This window comes from Phaethon lepturus, unplaced genomic scaffold (genome assembly GCF_000687285.1).
Source record: "Phaethon lepturus isolate BGI_N335 unplaced genomic scaffold, ASM68728v1 scaffold23470, whole genome shotgun sequence".
Taxonomy (NCBI): domain Eukaryota; kingdom Metazoa; phylum Chordata; class Aves; order Phaethontiformes; family Phaethontidae; genus Phaethon; species Phaethon lepturus.
The window spans coordinates 4,223-22,752 of record NW_010510116.1 but is presented as its reverse complement, the minus strand read 5'-3'; the positions used below and the strand labels follow the sequence as shown (position 1 = coordinate 22,752).

Below are 18,530 nucleotides of genomic sequence, written 5' to 3'. Positions count from 1 at the left end.
CCCTCTTTTAGTTTAAAACCGTTACCCCTTGTCCTGTTGCTACAGGCCCTGCTAAGAAGTCTGTCCCCATCTTTCTTATCAGCCCTCTTTAAGCCCTGAAAGGTCTCCCCGGAGCTTCTCTGCTCCAGGCTGAGCCCCCCCAGCTCTCCCAGCCTGTCCTCCCAGCAGAGCTGTTCCAGCCCTGGAGCATCGCTGGGGCCTCCTCTGGCCCCGCTCCAGCAGGTCCGTGTCTCTCCTGTGCCGAGGGCTCCGGAGCTGGACGCAGCCCTGCGGGGGGGTCTCCCCAGAGCGGGGCAGAGGGGCAGAACCCCCCCTCGCCCCACCGGCCACGCGGCTTTAGGGGCAGCCCAGGACACCGTTGGCTTCTGGGCTGTGAGCGCACGTTGCCGGCTCACGTCCAGCTTTTCACCCACCAGGACCCCCGAGCCCTTCTCAGCAGGGCTGCTCTCGGTCCCTTTGTCCCCCAGCCTATGCTGACACCGGGGGTCACCCCAATCCGGGTGCAGGACCCTGCGCTTGGCCTTGTTGAACCTCATGAGGTTGACCCAGGTCCATGCCTCGAGCTTGTATGAGTAATACCTCTTTCAGTAGGGGTCATTCATGTGACAAAAGTAAGTTTTGCTATCAGCAATTATAAGCAGTTTCATCAGAAAGTCTACAGCCAGGCCAGGAAGATACGCATTCTCCAGAACTGATTTAATATCTAAGCAACTCAGCTGCTAGAAAAGTTACGGAATCAAGTAGCTAGAAAATGCATATTCACAAGAGAGCTCAATTACGATTACACCGCCCAGCTCTGGAGCTTTCTTATGTGCCAGCAGAACTGACAGTCCCACATGAACTCCCTTTTTGACACAAAGCAAAAGAACACTGCATGACATCACAACTCACCAACAGGCTTGGAATCTTTCAAAAGAGATTTTGTGTAAATTACATTGGATGTTGTCTAATCGAGTGTTTAAAAAGATGAAGAGATAGGCTACCAATTTCTTTTCCAAGCTAGTAATTCCAGAAATACACCTACGTTTTGATTTATTGTGTATTTGTGATCTCTGCATGATACCCATGGCCAACATAAAAAAATTATACTATAGATTAGACAGGAGAATGCTCGTGCATGCTAAACTTTCATATATAAGTAGATTATTAGAAATAATGACAATTCAAAATCCTTACCTGTTTATGTTGTGGCACATGCGTGGTATGAGCCTTGCAAGAAACATAAGAGATTCCCAGTGTGGAGCATCTTTACTAGAGATCCCACAAACATAGCTATATGAACGACAGTCACCCTATTTAAAGAAAAATAAATACGTTTTAATGTGAACTTTGATGATGAAATAGCTCACAATACTTTCCCATTCACCCTGTAGTTTACAGTACCATATTTTGCGCCAACATTTAGCAGACACTAAGCTGGTAAAATCAGTATGCTGAGAGGTACCAAGTGCATGAGAAAACAGAGTAAGACAGCAGACCTCTCATGAGCTACTGAGAGTGTATAAAAGGAAAAATTCAGAATGGGAAGATTCATATAAGGTGACCAGAGCACAGATTGATTGCGTGCTGGTATTTTCAAGGAAAGAAAATATTTGAAAGGAAAGAACACACTATGCCACTGCACACATTCATGTGTTCCCGTATCCTGAATGGCCTGCACTGCTACGGTCTCTCTCCTCTCAAGGATAAGGGTGTAGCAGAATTCGAAAAAGTACAGGAAAGGGCAACAACCATGGTCAAATGTAGGAAGCAGGGGATTTTTGACCAACTTAGTCTAGGACTCCTCCTCACAGGATTACAGCAGAGGTCTACAAGGTTATGAATGTCCTGAAGAAATTGCCTATAAGGGACCAGCGTTATTCAACCTTAATGACATCCTCAAATACAATACCTGGCATTTACTCAAGCGTCTATTTAGGAACCTTGACACCTTTGCACTACACCAGCACTGAGAAATGACAACAACATAGGTATCACCGTCGTTTGAAGTTTATGTTCTTGAGTCAAGCTCTTTATTTCTGTATCTTAAAGCGGCAATTATTATGCTTCACCGTAGCCTGCCACACTGCTAGGCAGCAGCTTTCAGAACATCCCTTGAATGAATGCATTTACCTGCACTCCCACAGTTTTGATTGGTAACAAGAAGGCATTCAGTGAATGTAGGCTTGTAATCTGCATCAGCTTCTCCTGGTCTTCTTCACTCGTACACGCTTTGACCCTTTGCAGCAAAGTATGTGGCTGTGCAGTGACGCAGAAAAATAAAGTTTTATTAAAGCCCCCAGGCACTCAAACAGAACTTACACGGTGCAAATAGAAGAATTTTAGTTAAGTAGCTGTTTGCTCAAGTTTAGTCTACATTTACCCCTTGGAACTATTTAAAAAATACCTTTCATTTAACAACTAAATTTTAGCAAAAGCAATTCTATTTGATTAGACCATATGTATTTTAAGCTGAAGTTCTCTAAGGCCATAGGTAAAGCTCTTTTCCTACACATATTCTCTCTTTCACAAAGCTGTACTTTTCATTTTTATTTCAGATACAGAACAAAGCAATATTCTGTTATGCCACACTAGAATTCAATATGTTTTAAAGGAAAAGCAGATGTAAATACTCGCCCTTCTGTATTTATCAACATTTTCAGAAGTTGTTTTGAACTTACACCTTAAAGCAGTTCTCTGCTTATGACTTCTCACCTCCCGCTGCAGTTTAGCTCAAGTGAGCTTACGGTAATCACAGAGGTCATAACCGTTCAGAGACTGAGAACTTAAACATCACTGATTAAAAACTTCAGGTTTTTACTTCTGACATCCGGCAAGCACTAGTTCCTTGCTCCTGCACTTTCATTTAGACATTCAGTCATTGTTAGTGCACGGAAATCTAGAAAGTTACAACTATTTCAGGGATGGAAAAATCTTTTCCTGATACTACGTGATTTGAATTTTCTCCAGAAATCTCATCAGCACAAAGTTTAACTAAACCAAAATTCATTTACTATTTGAAAGGTTATAAACTTTCATTTTCCAGAAATTGTTCAACACCTGCACCAGTCATGGCACTAAAAATTCTACTGTACTATACTGAGTGGCTTCGAGTGAGTTGTACTGGAATGCATTATTCCTTGAAGAGCACAAACAAGTAGTTTTAAACTTTCAGCAGCTTAAACCTTACGGCAAGCCACTACAGAACAATCATACTACTTTTATGCATATTAGAATTTTGCAATTTTGTTACCTTCTTAACACTCGCAGAAAAATCTGCAACTATTTTCAAAATGTTGTTTGTTTCAGGGAAGTCTTTGCACACATAAGGTTCTTCGGCACATATCACTCTGATTGCTAGACCAGGACCTGCAGCGCGAAGTTGAAAAAACATTATACTTAATAAGAGGAAGCTGACTCTCAGCTAAAAAAGCATCTGGAACAGCAGGTCAACCTGAGTACTGTATATTTTGCCACTATACCTATACTGCAGTTGTCTTAACACCCTACAAGACAAAAAGATACACAAGCAGTTTATTCTGGAACGATATTGCTGTTTGGCACATTTAGGCATTATTTACCTACACCTTAGATCAGCTGGTTGTGTAAAGCAGCAGTTAGTGGTGATGAAGGGTGGTGGATGGCAAGCCAAAGCCAACAGGAACCTCCTCCTTCTCTTTGCTAGACAACTGGGATGAAAGCGTTGGTTATAGCACACGGTTGAGTCTCCATTGTTTTTAAAGACCCCGACAGCTATTTGACCTTCTAGCTACTTAATACAAAAGCACATATCATTTGCTGGAAATGTCTGAAGACAGCTTCTTGTATTTCATGTGGTGCTGGTGCATTAGCACAACAGCCTACACGCTCTGGCAGTGACTACTACACACCCTGCAAGACAATTTTAAAACACATGGACAGAAAAACATAAGTCTCTTAAAAGAATATGGGCTTTGCTGTATTATACTGTGACGTTTTCTGGAGGGGAACTGTTGTTACTTTCCATGTAATCATTTTCAAAACAGCAAATGCCCCTTAGAAAAGCAGGCATTGCATTTAAATACAGGCCATTATTTCAAGTAAGATACATTTGACAGCACAGGCAGCATTCAGCTGCACTTCACTGATAATTCTTGCTTTGGCTTATAGAACTAAAAAGAAACAAATACAGCTAAAAGCGAACTCTATTATAAAACTTTTCCTTTAATCCCTATACATAATAAAGCTGCTCTCAAGTGTTCTTTTCCTGAAAAAAACTCCTGCTTAATTAAAAACTGATCAATCCATAAATTTTTTCCTGTTTAGAGGTAAGTTTTATGCTCCAACATAAATTCATTCTACAGGTTAAGTATATTCTAAGCAACACTGATGCGATCTATAGCCCTTCCCTTCACTAAGTAGCACAGACCAACTCTCATACCTGGGAAGGGATGCCTCGAAACCAGCTCCTCAGGAAGACCAAGTTCTCTCCCTAGCACTCGCACTTCATCTTTGTGAAAATCTTTCAGTGGTTCTATTACTTTACCCTTAAAAAAAGAAAAAGCAATTTACAATCCAGCTTACATATTCAACAAAAAGCCTCAAACGTTTAGGTTACGGCAGTCAGATCGGTCTGCTTTTCACAGCACCAGCTGCCAACACTTGCATAAAGACTGGAAAGAAAAGTACATGTGAATGTGGGCTTTGTAAAAACAGCTGCAGGACAGAGGCTAAGCCAAGGAAGCTTAAGTTCGTGCCAGAAGTATCAATGGCTCAATCAGTGTAGATATAGCTGTAGGTCAAGCCTGCGCTGACTGTCTTCAGAAATTTAGAATTTCTTCTCTTCCCTAGATGTCCAAACCCATTTAAAAGCCTTGAAAATACTTCGTACAGTTTTAGAAGCATGGGTCAGTAACAGTTACTTTCTCTCCTATGGTTGGGCACTTACTAAAAACTAATACATGAGCACCTTCCAACAGGGTCATTATGTGATGTCTCAGGCATTCATTCTCTCAATTTTTAATACAGTTAGAAAACCTACCATTCTCATGTCAGAAAAGACAAAACAGGGCAGTCTCCTACATTTGCTTCATATGCTAATAGTTAAGGGCTCTGCAGGAGAAAAGTATTCAGAAAGCTTTTCCAGACTTTGGACTAAACAGACTGACTGGGAGTGCAATCAAAGGGACAGGACTTGGGCTGCTTCTCTTCAGACAGTTCAACCTCCTGCATTCGTATCACCTTCAACCTCCTGGTGGTCATCCATAGATGGATGTCCGTGCTGGGCCATTTCAGGAAGATTTATGGGTTCTTAAATTGACAACTGGCAAACAGATGGTGTGTGACCAGCATACTGCCAGCTGAGAGCCGACCAGGTTACTGGTAACGTGATGAAGAAGCTGCATGAGAACAGAAAGAACTCATCCCTGTAGGTACCTGAAGGAACTATCCCTAGATTTCAACCCATTCAGATGTATTATTCTCATGCTCTCTCAAGAGAGAGGAGAATATTAAGCTTGCAGTGCTGAAGGTTACTAGAGGTTCAAGAAGAGGAGTATTTTGTCCCTCCCTTTCAACAGGAGCTAATGATCTTTTCACTAAAGCACTGTCACTGCTCTTGCCTGAATCCATAATGTGCCAGATCTGGACTATCAGCACCTCAATGTTACCCATTGACTAGTGTTCAGAACAAGATACAACAGAAGGAATAAGTAACCCATTACATCATGAATTCCAGCTGAACCAGAATAAAGTTGCCTGAGAAGTCTTAAACTACTCTCCTACTAAAGTTATTTGGTATTGCTATGCTTCCTTACTAGGATGCAGGTTTGTTTTGAGGGTTAAAAAGTAAGAGCGAGGAAACGGCTTTCAGCTTGCAGCTGAGAACATCACTGTTCACACTGAATGAATCCACGTTCAATCTGTTGACCTCTTCCTCAATATCCAATGCTGGACAATACTCAATTTTGACTAAGGGAATGTAGCAACTAAGAAGTGTAATAAATTGTAACACATTACAATATAATCTAAAGGGCCTAATCAGAATAGGGTTCCATCAACATGAGACAGTTATACCAGCAGAACATAGAAGTTGTTAACTTTGGATACTTGGCTTCACATCTGTGAGAACCAGAAAGATACACCAATATCCTCATTTTCATTTACCTCTTCTCTTAACTTTCGAATCAGCTCTGTGTCATTATGATGAGTTTTGATGACTTCAGCTTTGCCACTTGCAACAAGGGAAGCACTTTCAATGAGATCAGGTCTGAGGGTACCCTGAGCAAGAAAAACCTCTTCAGGTTTCAGATTCATTTCTCCAATAACTTCATTGGCAATCTATAAGGTGGAGAGAAAACAGACAAGTGTTCTTATCTACTTTTTGGTTGTCAAAGGTCTAAAGGAAGATAATGGATTGCCCAACAAATGCTACTGAGCTGCAAAAGCACAAACAAGAAGACTAATTATGACGCTAGCCCACTGCTGAAATACTCCTATAACCCCATATTTTGTTGAACGGAAAATGGAAAAAAAAATCTTCAGATTACAGGAACATCCCTGCCTGTTAAATGTTATATTCTCCCTGCATCACCAACACCGATTGCTGACAGACGGAAAATGGCTCACCTCAGCAAAGCAACAGCAGCATGCCCCAATTCACATTACCCATCAATTTGGTGAAAAACCATCACATGGAAGTTTATCCAACAGAAATGAATGGCCAACCAAGACAGTATATCTAAGCATGACGGTGGATCTAGTACAATGCTTGTGAACCATGTTGTGACCATTGATTGACTGCCAGAAGGTTTAGGCTTAGGGTAACGCACCAATGGCTTCTTAGGTCATCCACAAATTAAGACCACTGATGCCACTGAGTGCATAGTGCTTTAGCATGGAACAGTCTGGCGTAGAAGATGCATCTAGAAATCATATAATTTAAAAAAAACAACCAACATAATTATAAACATTACCTTAACAAAGGTGTCACCAATAATTTTTCTTTTTTCTTCAGGACTTGTAGTCATATTTAAGGTCTTGCTAATTCTTTTACGTGGAGTTCTGTCCTCATCCGAGATGGGCAGAGTTGTTGTACCATTGTAGAACGAATGAGCTGCATTCACCACTGCATGAAAGTACAGGAATTTTTTGGCAAAGCCATAAAGATTTTTATGCAAAGTTGCAAAAAAGTATTTCACACTATTGCTTTAAAAATAGAAAACAAAAATCACTCCAGGCCTTTGACCATTAACTGCATTAAGTAGGGCTGTTCAATACCTCAAGAATTAATTGTAACAAAAGCATTTTATTTCTCTTATTAACCTACTCTAGAGGTTTCTGTTTTTTTTTTTTCCATAATATGAGGCCAGGCAACCGTGTGAAAGTTCACTTCTTGCTTCCCCTCTTAGATTACAAATTACTTGCTTTATTTAAATAGTTTACAGGATGGTATTTCCTCAAGGCATTTCTGCAACCAAAATTAAATGATGCACTATTTACTCATGGTATATTATGCCTCTTAATTTAGAGAGGCTCTCAATGCAGAGATCAGCTAGGAGGCTCTTTGGCATCTTTTACCAGCACTGAACTCCATGACCTACAGAAGGAGAATCTGCAGCAAAGGGATTCCCTCAATTTGTTACTCTGGCAGCCTGCCAGAGCCCAGTTTTATTGGCCTACAGACTGCAAGAGTAAGAGATAGATTTTTCACTAAAAAAAGGTTGTTAATAATAATAATATTAATAATAATAGAGATGTGTGTAGAACAAAGCTTAGACTTTGCTGCATCAGGATGTCGCAGCCCAATCTGCAAGACGCTAACATGCAAGCTCCCTGCGCTGCTTCGCACCGTCAGGCTAGTGGAAAGCATTGCTCAGCTAGTGCCACGCTTCCTGACCAAACCAGCAGAGAATCACTTGACAACAGTACTTGCACACAGCCCCAGGAATAGGCAGCTATTACTCATGAGATAAATCAGCTGGGCAGTATAAAGCAGCTCTCGATGTCTGCACAACTCAAACGTACATAATTTGTCTTCTCTGACCTCCTCGTACTTCAGGTACTGAAGAACTCTAAACCTTCTCATCAGCCATGACAAGGTACCTTCCGCTCTCTCATAATGTATTGCTTCTCAACAAGCTACTCCAAAACCAACTAAAATGCACCTATTTAGAAGCCAGGAGAGCAAAAAAAAACTGCCTTGAAAAAGTAATTTTGGCTATAATTGCATTCAATCACTCAAATAAGCTCACAGTTTAAAAAGAAAGAAATCAAGGACAAGAAATAACAGTCCTCCAGTAGGGCTTTAACCAAGTTACTGAAGAAAACTGCAATCAAAAGAGCTTTGCAGCAGCTGAAAAGGATTACTCAACCGTCAGCAGAAAAGTGACTGAGCACCAGTGACTGAGGCACACATCCACTGCTTTGCTGCGCCCCAACAGCGGGTATCGGATCTCAGAAACTGAAGCGATGGCCTGGTTTGTTGTATGCTCCAATCAAGTAAGTAGGGTTTTGTATTTTAGGTTTGAAATTTTGTGAATAGGTCTAGGTTGTTCCAAATTAGCAACCATGCTTTGGTATGTAAAGTCTGAGAGCTGCAAAGGTCAATTCAGATCCATGAGACCAAACGCTAAACGTACATTTCAGGAGACTGGCCATGTCATTGGTGGTATCGGGCGTATTGAACAAAAATTACGGTACCTTTAACTTGAATCCCAAGTTTTTTGAGTGCCTCCTCCACAGATTGACTCTCTCTTTTGCGCATAAAACCATTATCTATGTGTACAGCTATGACCTGATCTCGGTTTAAAGCTCGGTTCAGGAGAGCAGTACACACTGTCGAGTCCACACCGCCACTGAGTAAAACCTAAGGATGAAGAAGAAAAAAAGAAGAAAATAACCCAACAAAATTTGGTCAGCTGTCTATGGAGAAAGTGTTAACAAATAATTCAGATACAACTATGAGGATCAGAACAGACTACTGACTTGGTCAATGACTTGGAAGAAAACAAGCAGTCAAACAAGCTATTGACCCAACTGTGCCAGCTATCTAAAACGTGTTTAATATATTACCCAAATCACGACAATTCTTGATTTTTCAGATTAACCTGAGTAACTGTGTCAGTGTTTCTGTCAGGCTTTTGCAAATAACCTTTCAGCTTCAATTCAATCTACTTACCAGGACTTTTGATGAGCCCACTTTCTCTTTGATATCTTGAATGCACTGTAGTTCTCTGTTTTCCACCGTAAAGGTACCACTGCATCCCGCAATATCGTAAAGAAAATTCTTCAGGATCATTTTCCCATTCACTGTGAGGCTAACTTCAGGGTGGAACTGTGCTCCATACAGTTTTTTAGATTCATTTGCTATGCCTTCATTGGTGCAAAGAAGTGAGCATGACAAAAAAAATTGGAAGTGAAATGCATACCCAAGAAAGCCAAGCATACACTTCTGGAGTGATTTATACTGCCACATTTTGGCACAAATCATCAAAACTAAAGACGCTGGTTAAGATCAGGAACAAGGGTACTGTTACATACCTAGAACACACAATCCCTCAGAAACCAAGGATAACACTCAGACATCCTAGGAAAGCCATTGTGAAAGTAGGAAATCAGTTACGTTCACTTTCTCCTCACCAGATGACCTCATACAACCCTGCAACCAAGCCACATTGACACAGCTGCATCCACCTTAACGGGCTGTGCTAGTCCAGCTGTGCAAGCGTCCCGACAGGGCTATGTTTGCAGGCACCACCGCTCTCCTTTTTAACATTCTCTGGAGGGTTATTCTGAGTGGATCGCAATACTGCACCTTGCACCAAGTAAATGTTGCTCAGACGGGCATTAAAAAAACAGGAGGGAAACCGCCTAATTCCACTGACCTGCATTAGCCTCCCAGGTACGCTGGATCGCTGTATTTTCTGTCGCTGCTGGAAGCCTGGCTACCACCTTACCAGCATTTCTTTGCCTGCTTAGGCACAAGGAGCCACAGGCTTTTGGAAGAGCCCATGGAAAATGGCCCAGGAAAGTGTTGCGCATAGGAAAGGTACGACTCTGTTTCTAATGCATCCATAAAGCTGGGTTAAAATCGGAGCTCTGGTGGAGCTTGCACGCTGGATGCGGCAAACTCTACATAGCAAAACTATTTGTAGAGTGATCCGAGTAGGCACGTGTTCTAGATCACTTCGAAGGCAAACCAGAACATAATGAATGCTCTGTCTAATCCTAACAGTAGTTTGGAAAGAATCTTTCCATCACAAAACATTTTTAAGTCTTTTAAAAGGTCAATTTTTCCTCAAATTACGTGGGTGGTTTTTTTTTTTTTTAATTAAAGATTTAAAATAAGCCAGGTGAATACTTTGAGATCTTACTGAGTGGCTCCGCAAACTCAAGACCTCTCCAGGTCTCCCATCCCTCCTAGGAAAGAGACTGAAAGAGGTTGTTTGGCATTCAATAATTTGAGTAGCTTTCAAAAACCAAATTCTAGGGTCCTACGTTCTTCTGTGACAACCTGTGTGTAATGTCTGAAACACTGCTTTCAGTACCAGCATTATTTTTGCTCAGCTAAACATTCATGCAATATTAAATACAATAACAAGTTAATCAACCTTTAATAATTAAACAGTGTTTGACTTGTACTATTAGAGCGCAAAAACCAAATGCTGTTTACTCTGCACACTACAGTACATGTCTTCCTCTCCCCTGCCTTAAGGGCACACAATATTTCATTTCAAAGAGAAACAACACATGCATACTTTAAAATAAGATAAACTGTAAAAATAAAGTTACATTTTCTTGAAAGCACCAATTTAAAAACAGACCATTCCTTTCCACGTCTATTTCTTTCTTTATTATCATGACAGCACAATATGCAAACACATACAAGAAATTGTTAAAAACAATTCACTTATTTGGCAATTAAATAACAGATATTCTGTTCTCATTTGGTCTGTCTACCACACTACTGTCTGCCATAACGCTTTCCTTTAGCAAACATTATCAAAAGGCAATTTCAGTGTAAAATAAATACCTGCTATAATGTTGCCAGACTGCGCAACCACTTTGAATCCGTCAGCTACTTTATCCACGCTGTCTCCGTGAGTGAGGAGCACCAGCTCTTCCTTCTGAAGGCCCCTAAAAAAAAAAGTAAGATTAAAACCAAGAATCAATTAAAAAAACAGAACAAACTACTACAAACAGAACTCCCTACCTGCGTTTCCAAGAGAAGCCCTTAGGGATCCCAATAAAAGAACACCTTGACTGACCAGGCCCATTTGAAATATATGCATAATTTCCTTCCCAGAAAGTGGCACCTCCAACTCCGAGATGCCTCCGTTGGAAGCTGCTTAAGTTCTTGTACAATACATCTTCGTGCAAGAGGTTAATTTATCTTAATTCAGAAGGGTTTGTGGTTTTTTTTATAAACATGCCAATATTGAAGAATCCCCCCTTCGACATGTAGAGCCACCTCGAGTCAATCAGGATACTTGGAGTCCTGCTTTCTATTTCAATGAAGTGAAGTTCTCCTGCTCAAAACTAAGTGTTTTCAGGACAATTTGGGCACCTCAGACTTTAGGCAGGGTATAAAGTTCCCCAGTAGCCCTACGGGGGAAGTTAATAAAACTGGAACTCCAGGTATGAGTAAACTGTTAAAATTATTACAAGGAACTTGAGAGGCATTGACAAACTACCAAGAAATCTAATTCTGGTTTTATAAAATATCACAAAGCAATTTTAAAGAAAGGTAGAAAACAAATGGCTTCAGATTTTCTCCTACCTTTCAAAAATTGGACGGGTGCCAACCAATACAAGTAATACACTGCACAGGAGAAAGATATAAGAGCTTAACGCGAAGATTCTCATGTTGTGGTACATTTTATGGTGTCTCAAGGAAGATGTTCTACTTTGAAATAAGGGGTTTACACGATATTCCAAGCAAATATAGCTGCATTTCTGGAATCAGTTGAGAAATTATGCCTAAGTACTTGTTCAAATGAGTAACTTGCTTACTCATGAACATAGCTGTAAAAGTTTTATTAGGAATTACCAGACAAGCACGGGTGCAATTTTGCTATTTTCTTTAAAATAAGCTTCCTCTCATCCAGCCACCAATTTCCAGACTGATATTTCCAATATTGTTTTGGGAACTTTAAATGTCTATGTACCTGAACAATGAACATGTGTTATCCAGAGTAATGCTGAACACTCCATCTTCTCTAACACTCTTCTTGTGCACTGTACCTCCAAATACCTTATTCATCATCTGTCAAGACAAAAATATTACATGAAAAAGCACCACACAATCTAGTACCACTTTATACCTCAGTCTGCCTATGACTGACAGCAGCTCTAGCCCTCCAAATCATACCAACCTACTTTTTCATGATTACGCTCATTTAATATATCGTTTTGCAAAATTGTAAGAATTCTCTTCAAAGTTAATAACTGTTCTGTATTGGGCTCGTTCCCTTCTGTCGGCCTTCTGTCAGCTTAGCTGGGGACTGCTGCCGCACACGAGCGGCAGAAATCCGCAACAGACAATAGGTAGAGATTTGCAAAATAATGCACATTCAATAGTGTACATCTACTTGCACTTGTAAATGGCTGCTCTACAAATCAGCTGAGTATCTGAGGCCAGATATCATAAAAACAGTTAAGCAGCTGAACAGAAATGTGATTTATCTATTCTTTAGTTAAGGGCCCTCAGACAGGTTTAAACTTCTCAAAATCTGGCTCCTCAGCTCTGGAGAACCAGTCAAAGACTTGAGTCTATTCCCTCAGTGTTATTTTTGTGCCTCTTAATACTCCTTGATACATCAGAGCGGTACAGTTCTTGACCAGGTTTTTGATTTCCAAAACCTTACCTTGTCATTTGGACTTGTATATCTGCATTTTAGATTTCAGAAGTCTCAAAGATTTCTTTTTCTCATTGCAAATATAGCTGGTAAAAGTATTTTGAGTCTCACCTTCCAACTACTTCCATTTTCAGAGCTTTGAAGACTCCATTTTAGACCTAGTTTGTTATTATACTTACTGTGCCTGACTGATTTCAATCTTTTTATAATGAAGCAGTAGTGCGTTACTACAGACACTTGATTCATTTCCGTAACGTCAGCCTTAAGGAACTCCCCTGCTTGAGGCTAGCTAACATGGCTTTCAATTCACTTGGCATTTTAAGGCACATTTTAATAACACACGTTTCCCTTTAGTTGGGAGTGCCAACATTGTTTCTGTGATTACCAGCCTTTCTAAAGGAGTTTTTCCAGCCATTATTCAGCACCTCTGAAAGCCTAGTAATTCACAAACCCTGGAAAAAAAAAACCAAAACCAACAAGATGCACAAGCAGAAGTTGTGCATCTCATCTACCCCTTGCCTCCTTGGAAGTTTGTTTCTTCACTCAGCTTAGATATAGTAGATGACTGCAGAGTCACCACTCGGTCCCAAGGTAGATACGTGTTTTGTGGGGCAAAGGGGTTAAGCACTCTTAAGAACTATGCTACAAACTTTCCACACTTGAAAACCAAGGGGAAAAAAACATTTCACTTGTTTACGTGAGGGGCACATCTTCCAACACCATCTAGACAGAATCAGCTACTGACTGCCAGGTTATATTTACTGTGACAAAAAAAGCAGTGTGGAACTCAATTCACAGCAGTTAAGCGAAACCACTTATGCTATTGATATGGCAGAGCCAAAAGAATAATACACAGTATGCTCAGTTTACACTTTCAAAGTATCTTTTGCACATGTGGCATACTGCTTATATTTGAAAAGCAGGTCCTTGAGCAGTTCATCTTCAGCCAGTATCAGAAATGAGGCCTAGAAGACAACTGTGGACAAAGATATCACTCAGCTGCACCTGCATGCCATAGCAGATTCCAAGAACTGGTTTTCCTATTGTAAATATCGCTGGGTCGAACCATGGTGCGTCTTCTGCATACACAGAGTTTGGTCCTCCAGATATAATGATAGCTCTGCAGACAAAAGATAAAGAAAACATTAACTCAAATACAATGTTTACTTTAAAAATCTCTTTATTTGCCTTAAACATTGACATTGTCTCATAATACTCTTAGAACTCTATATATTCTAATACAAATTTTAGTACAGATACCCTAATATATAGCTTAACTTTGCTGTGCTACAGCTGTCAAAACCAGCAGCTTACCAGAGACGTATTTAATCAGTTTAAACGAAGTCAAATATAAACCATCTTAAAAAGTGACTGTATTTTAAATTCCTCACAGCCAAGCGTCAACTTTGAGAGAAGCAAGATGGCTAGGATCAAACGCAGAGTATTACCATTAAGGTATATACACTTCATGATGTCAGTGCCATCTGCAGAGGAGCTGCATTCAGAAAACAGACTCCCACATTTCCAGAGCTGCTGAAAAAACGTAACTTAATCCACCCTAATTACAAAGTGAGGTGGCATTAGCCACAGGTTGTGAATTAAAAGTCCAATACGTGCAAGCATTTATGGTTTGAAGTTAATACTTCACATTGTACCAGAAAATTAAATCTTCTCAGAAGGGGGAGAGAGACCTTTGCAAACCACGATGATTTGCAAGATCATGAACTGCAGAAACTCCAGCCACTTGAGCAATGCTTTTTGGCCTTGACCCAGGATCAAACACAGGTGTACCAGACCTTGGACTTGCGTACTGTTTGTTTCGCAGAGAACATCAAATCCATTATTCAGGGCGAGAAATGCAAAACGGGACAAGAGAGAAGTTGCATACACAGGATTAAACGCATCTAATAGAGCTTTCTTCTAGCATTAGAGTGTTTGTCAGGCAAGTACTGACAAACTGAAAATAGAATTTTTCTACTTTTAAGCAGCAGAAACAGGCAGTGTGCTTTCAACATCTGTACCACCGGCAGAAATAATCATGTGGTAATGAGCCCACGTACCGAACCGCCATCACGCAGGGTACCTGCTCCCACCGACGCACGGCTACGTCTGCCCCGCAGCCCACCTCCACCTCCCCCAGCCTGGGCTCCTCATCTCAACACAGGGGACGAGGCGGGGGCTGGACGGAGGCACCCTCCGAGCCAAGGTACTGGAAGAGGCAGCATTTATTTCTTTGTACGTTGGGATCTACAAGCGATGCCTGGAATAAGCACGCAGCTTGACGCTGCTCGGTGTAAAACCACACCTATCGTGACAATTAGTACCTGTCGCACACGTATAGGCACTTCTGTTCAAGTCCGAGACGCGATGAATTTCCTGAACTCAGACACTGCTAGAAAGAGCCTGGGAACTCTTAATGCCTGGTGGTATTACTGTTTCTGCTAACTCCATGTACAGAAGCATTTAAGTGCCGTATGTACAGAAAACTATTTAATTTTAATATTAAAGGAAATATAGCCACATCTACAAATTGGACGTTTTTATGAGAAGTCAGAATAGTTAGACACTGTCCTATTCAAAAAGTAGAGTCTTAAAATCTACTTTTTTTTCCATACCTATTCAAATCACACAGAATACAGAAAGGTTATCCAACCTGCCCAAATATTAATGAAAAAACATTATCAGTTAAGGGTGACAGAGGAACCTGCATCTTCTCAACTGTCCAGGAGAAATTAAAACGAGCATGGCATGTAGATTTTGAAAGTTTTACTGCAACATCTTGTAATTTCTTACGTACCTTCTCGCATTGGTATGAATACACCTTTCTCTGATTTACCTTAAACCACTTCCAAAACAACCTGACCTAGCTTCGGAAAGCCTACTTGCAATGGATTAAAGGTCCATCAGGAACCACGTCAAAATACCGAGAGTAAAATGCACGCGTTGACAGCCCAACCTCCGGGCTCACGCCAGAGCTCGGGCAGTGCCAGAATTCAGACTAAGGCCAGCGGAGCCCCCGACTGCGGCACCTCCTCGGCCCGGGATCGGGATCTGGTGGAAACTGCTAACATTGATGTCACGTTTAGATGAAACTTGTCACTAGAGGTTGTTCTAAAACTATGAAAATTGAGGAGTTGGCTTTGTAAACACAACGTGTAAATACAACTTAGCAAAACGTTCCATCTTGCTGCCCGTCTCAAACCTCAGCGCCGACCGAAGCACAGCTCCTCGGCCCGCTCAGTGCGTCAGCTGCAACACGGAAACCTGACTACTCCCATGGCACGTGGAATATATATATCAAAATTTTGCGGTAAAACCACCAACTCATCTTTACAGCGGTCACTGAATAAAGGCACCCAAGGGCTGGCGTCAGTATTTGTTGAGCTTTCCGGGATGAAAATGATTGACCAAGACTGTGGACACAGAGCTTATTGACCACTCTGGGTAACTAATAACTTGAAACCACTATTTTAACCTTGAGAAATGACCTTTTGAACGAAAAGGTTTTGCCACGTTTTAGAGAGCAATTATTTGGAATGACAAGTCCAACAGGTCTAATCATGAGACTTAAGAACCTTCAACTGTGAAAAGAAAGAGGGAAAAGGTGTTCCCACTACAAACCTGCATCAACACAGTGCAGGTCTGAGGCAAAACATCATTAGTGCTACGACCCACACCTCAAATCCAGCACACGGGAGACACAGGTATTCTTTTTAAACTGGTAATTAGGTATGCCCATCTTTTAAAGACTCGATTGTTGGAGAATTATGAACAGGATCTGACAAGAGAAGGTATTTATAGAATGTTTGTGAAAGAAATTCTCCACACAACAGCTACCTGATAGACCCAGCAGTTCCTGGGTGTTCTGTTCTCTGTGTTTTCAGAAGAGATCAATAAGCTCTTATTTGACTTACTAAAATATATTGTTTACTGGTTCACTAATTACCACTGATTAGAAAAAACACAATTCTGCAGCAAAGTGCTGTCTTATCTGTTGTTGGGCACAACCAAAAAGCACACATACACTGTATTTCTGGATTTGTACCAAACTGACAAGTAAGGTCTTTGATGATTTGTAAGCTTCAGGGTATTTATTTTCCCCATGCACATGAGAGGCATACCCTGCTAAGCCTAATAAAACAAGAAAAATAAATGAACAAAGTATTAAATAATTGTGAGACCTTTTCTTGCTGCAAACAATGAGCAGTAGGTTCTGTTAGTTTTTTTAGTTGCTTCCCAGAAATAGTTTGGCATCATTTACCACAGTATCTTCAGTATCCAAGTTATTTATTTTTTTATTTAATTAAACTAAGAAAATCATTTTTAGAAGCTCACAAAACTTGTTTTCTTGATTAATAGCTACCCTAGTTTAACAGGTAGAACAGCAAGTTCATCTAAATTTTTGCAGAGACGTATTTAAAATTCAACTTCTTAAATTATACTTACAAATGGAAATGATTAAAATGTCATTAAGGCATTAAGAAGCAACTATACAAAATTTATACCGCTGCACAAGGTTCCCCAGCAAAACGCAGGCGTTTCTGTGGATAAGCTAAAGATGCAATCATTAACATCATTACAATGAAAGCTATTGCACATAACCCAGGCAATTACCACCGCTGCCAACATCCACAGATACCGTTACGCAGAGAGGAGAGAACAAGCAGGACGCAGAGGCAGCGGCGTCGCGGGACACGACCTACCGAAACCCTTGTTCTCTGATTGCAAAGGCTGGCGTTTCCAAAGGGAAGATCTCGGACTGGACGAACAGCTCGCGCACCCGCCGATCTATGACCTTCCCGTACTGCGCTCCGGCATCAAGTATGACGACGGCTCCCTCGTAGTGGTGCTGCCCATCCTTGAGCTCTCCTCCGGCGTTCTCCGGCTGCAAACATCACTCACGTCAGCGCTTTATGGTGACACATTGCAGACCACAGGCTTTAAGCCAGATCTCTTAAGTAACTAACATCTGCAAAGCTTGCTAAGGTTGCCTATACATTAATTTATGATTAAAATGATGAAGACTAGCCAAAAAACTTCTAAATGACAAAATCCTCAAGTTAATAAGGACCTGTAGGTCACTGGCCAGATAAAGGGGCTATACATTAGCACTGCACACCCCCCCCAAGCAGCCACACAAACACATCCCCATCCCCAAAACAAACAGAGTACAAACTAGGGAAGAAAAATGCTAACAAGCTAATGAAAGCAGAGCTTTCCGTAAATAAGAAATCATATGGCCTGTTCACCACTACAGCCACTCCAGCTTTTTCCATTTTACAGTTCCATATAAAACCCAGCACACTCTAGGATAATTAAGACCATGTGCTGCCTTCTCAAGCAAAACAGGACAGTGCAAAGACAGAACAAAAATGTTTTTCCCCATCACACTGCTTCATACGCTGAACTTTCACTTGACATTACCTCCTGGAGAGAATAAAAAGGAGAAATTGAGAACAACTGCCTCTGCTACATGATTTAAAAAACAAAACAATACCCAACTTTTGAATGCAGCATTAAAGCAGATTGCACATCGGAACAAAGGAATGGTTCTCTGACCCCATCCCATTTGGACGGGTTGGCCAACTTCAGCTACATCTGAAAGAGAGCTAGAACACACAAGGACAAGTTTCTTCTTCTTTTAAAAGAAATCATGAAGAGAGGCAGCTATTCCATGGAAGCATCCTTACTGGAGGATCTTCAAGGAAGAACATG

The 18,530-nt window shown here is 40.9% G+C and overlaps 1 protein-coding gene across 1 annotated transcript in view; it reads right to left on the bottom strand.

Annotated features, from left to right (window-relative positions):
- GMPS (guanine monphosphate synthase) overlaps positions 1-17,700 on the bottom strand; it is a gene marked incomplete at its 5' end in the record, with an annotated part of 22,981 nt that extends 5,281 nt beyond the window's left edge. The window contains 12 exons of the mRNA XM_010296075.1: positions 1,177-1,292; positions 2,113-2,238; positions 3,233-3,348; positions 4,400-4,505; positions 6,124-6,297; positions 6,933-7,084; positions 8,659-8,824; positions 9,137-9,330; positions 10,991-11,094; positions 12,126-12,223; positions 13,821-13,935; positions 17,519-17,700. Coding sequence (XP_010294377.1) covers positions 1,177-1,292; positions 2,113-2,238; positions 3,233-3,348; positions 4,400-4,505; positions 6,124-6,297; positions 6,933-7,084; positions 8,659-8,824; positions 9,137-9,330; positions 10,991-11,094; positions 12,126-12,223; positions 13,821-13,935; positions 17,519-17,700 — 1,649 coding nt within the window. The remainder of the gene's footprint in view (positions 1-1,176; positions 1,293-2,112; positions 2,239-3,232; positions 3,349-4,399; positions 4,506-6,123; positions 6,298-6,932; positions 7,085-8,658; positions 8,825-9,136; positions 9,331-10,990; positions 11,095-12,125; positions 12,224-13,820; positions 13,936-17,518) is intronic.
- Positions 17,701-18,530: the final 830 nt, after the last annotated feature.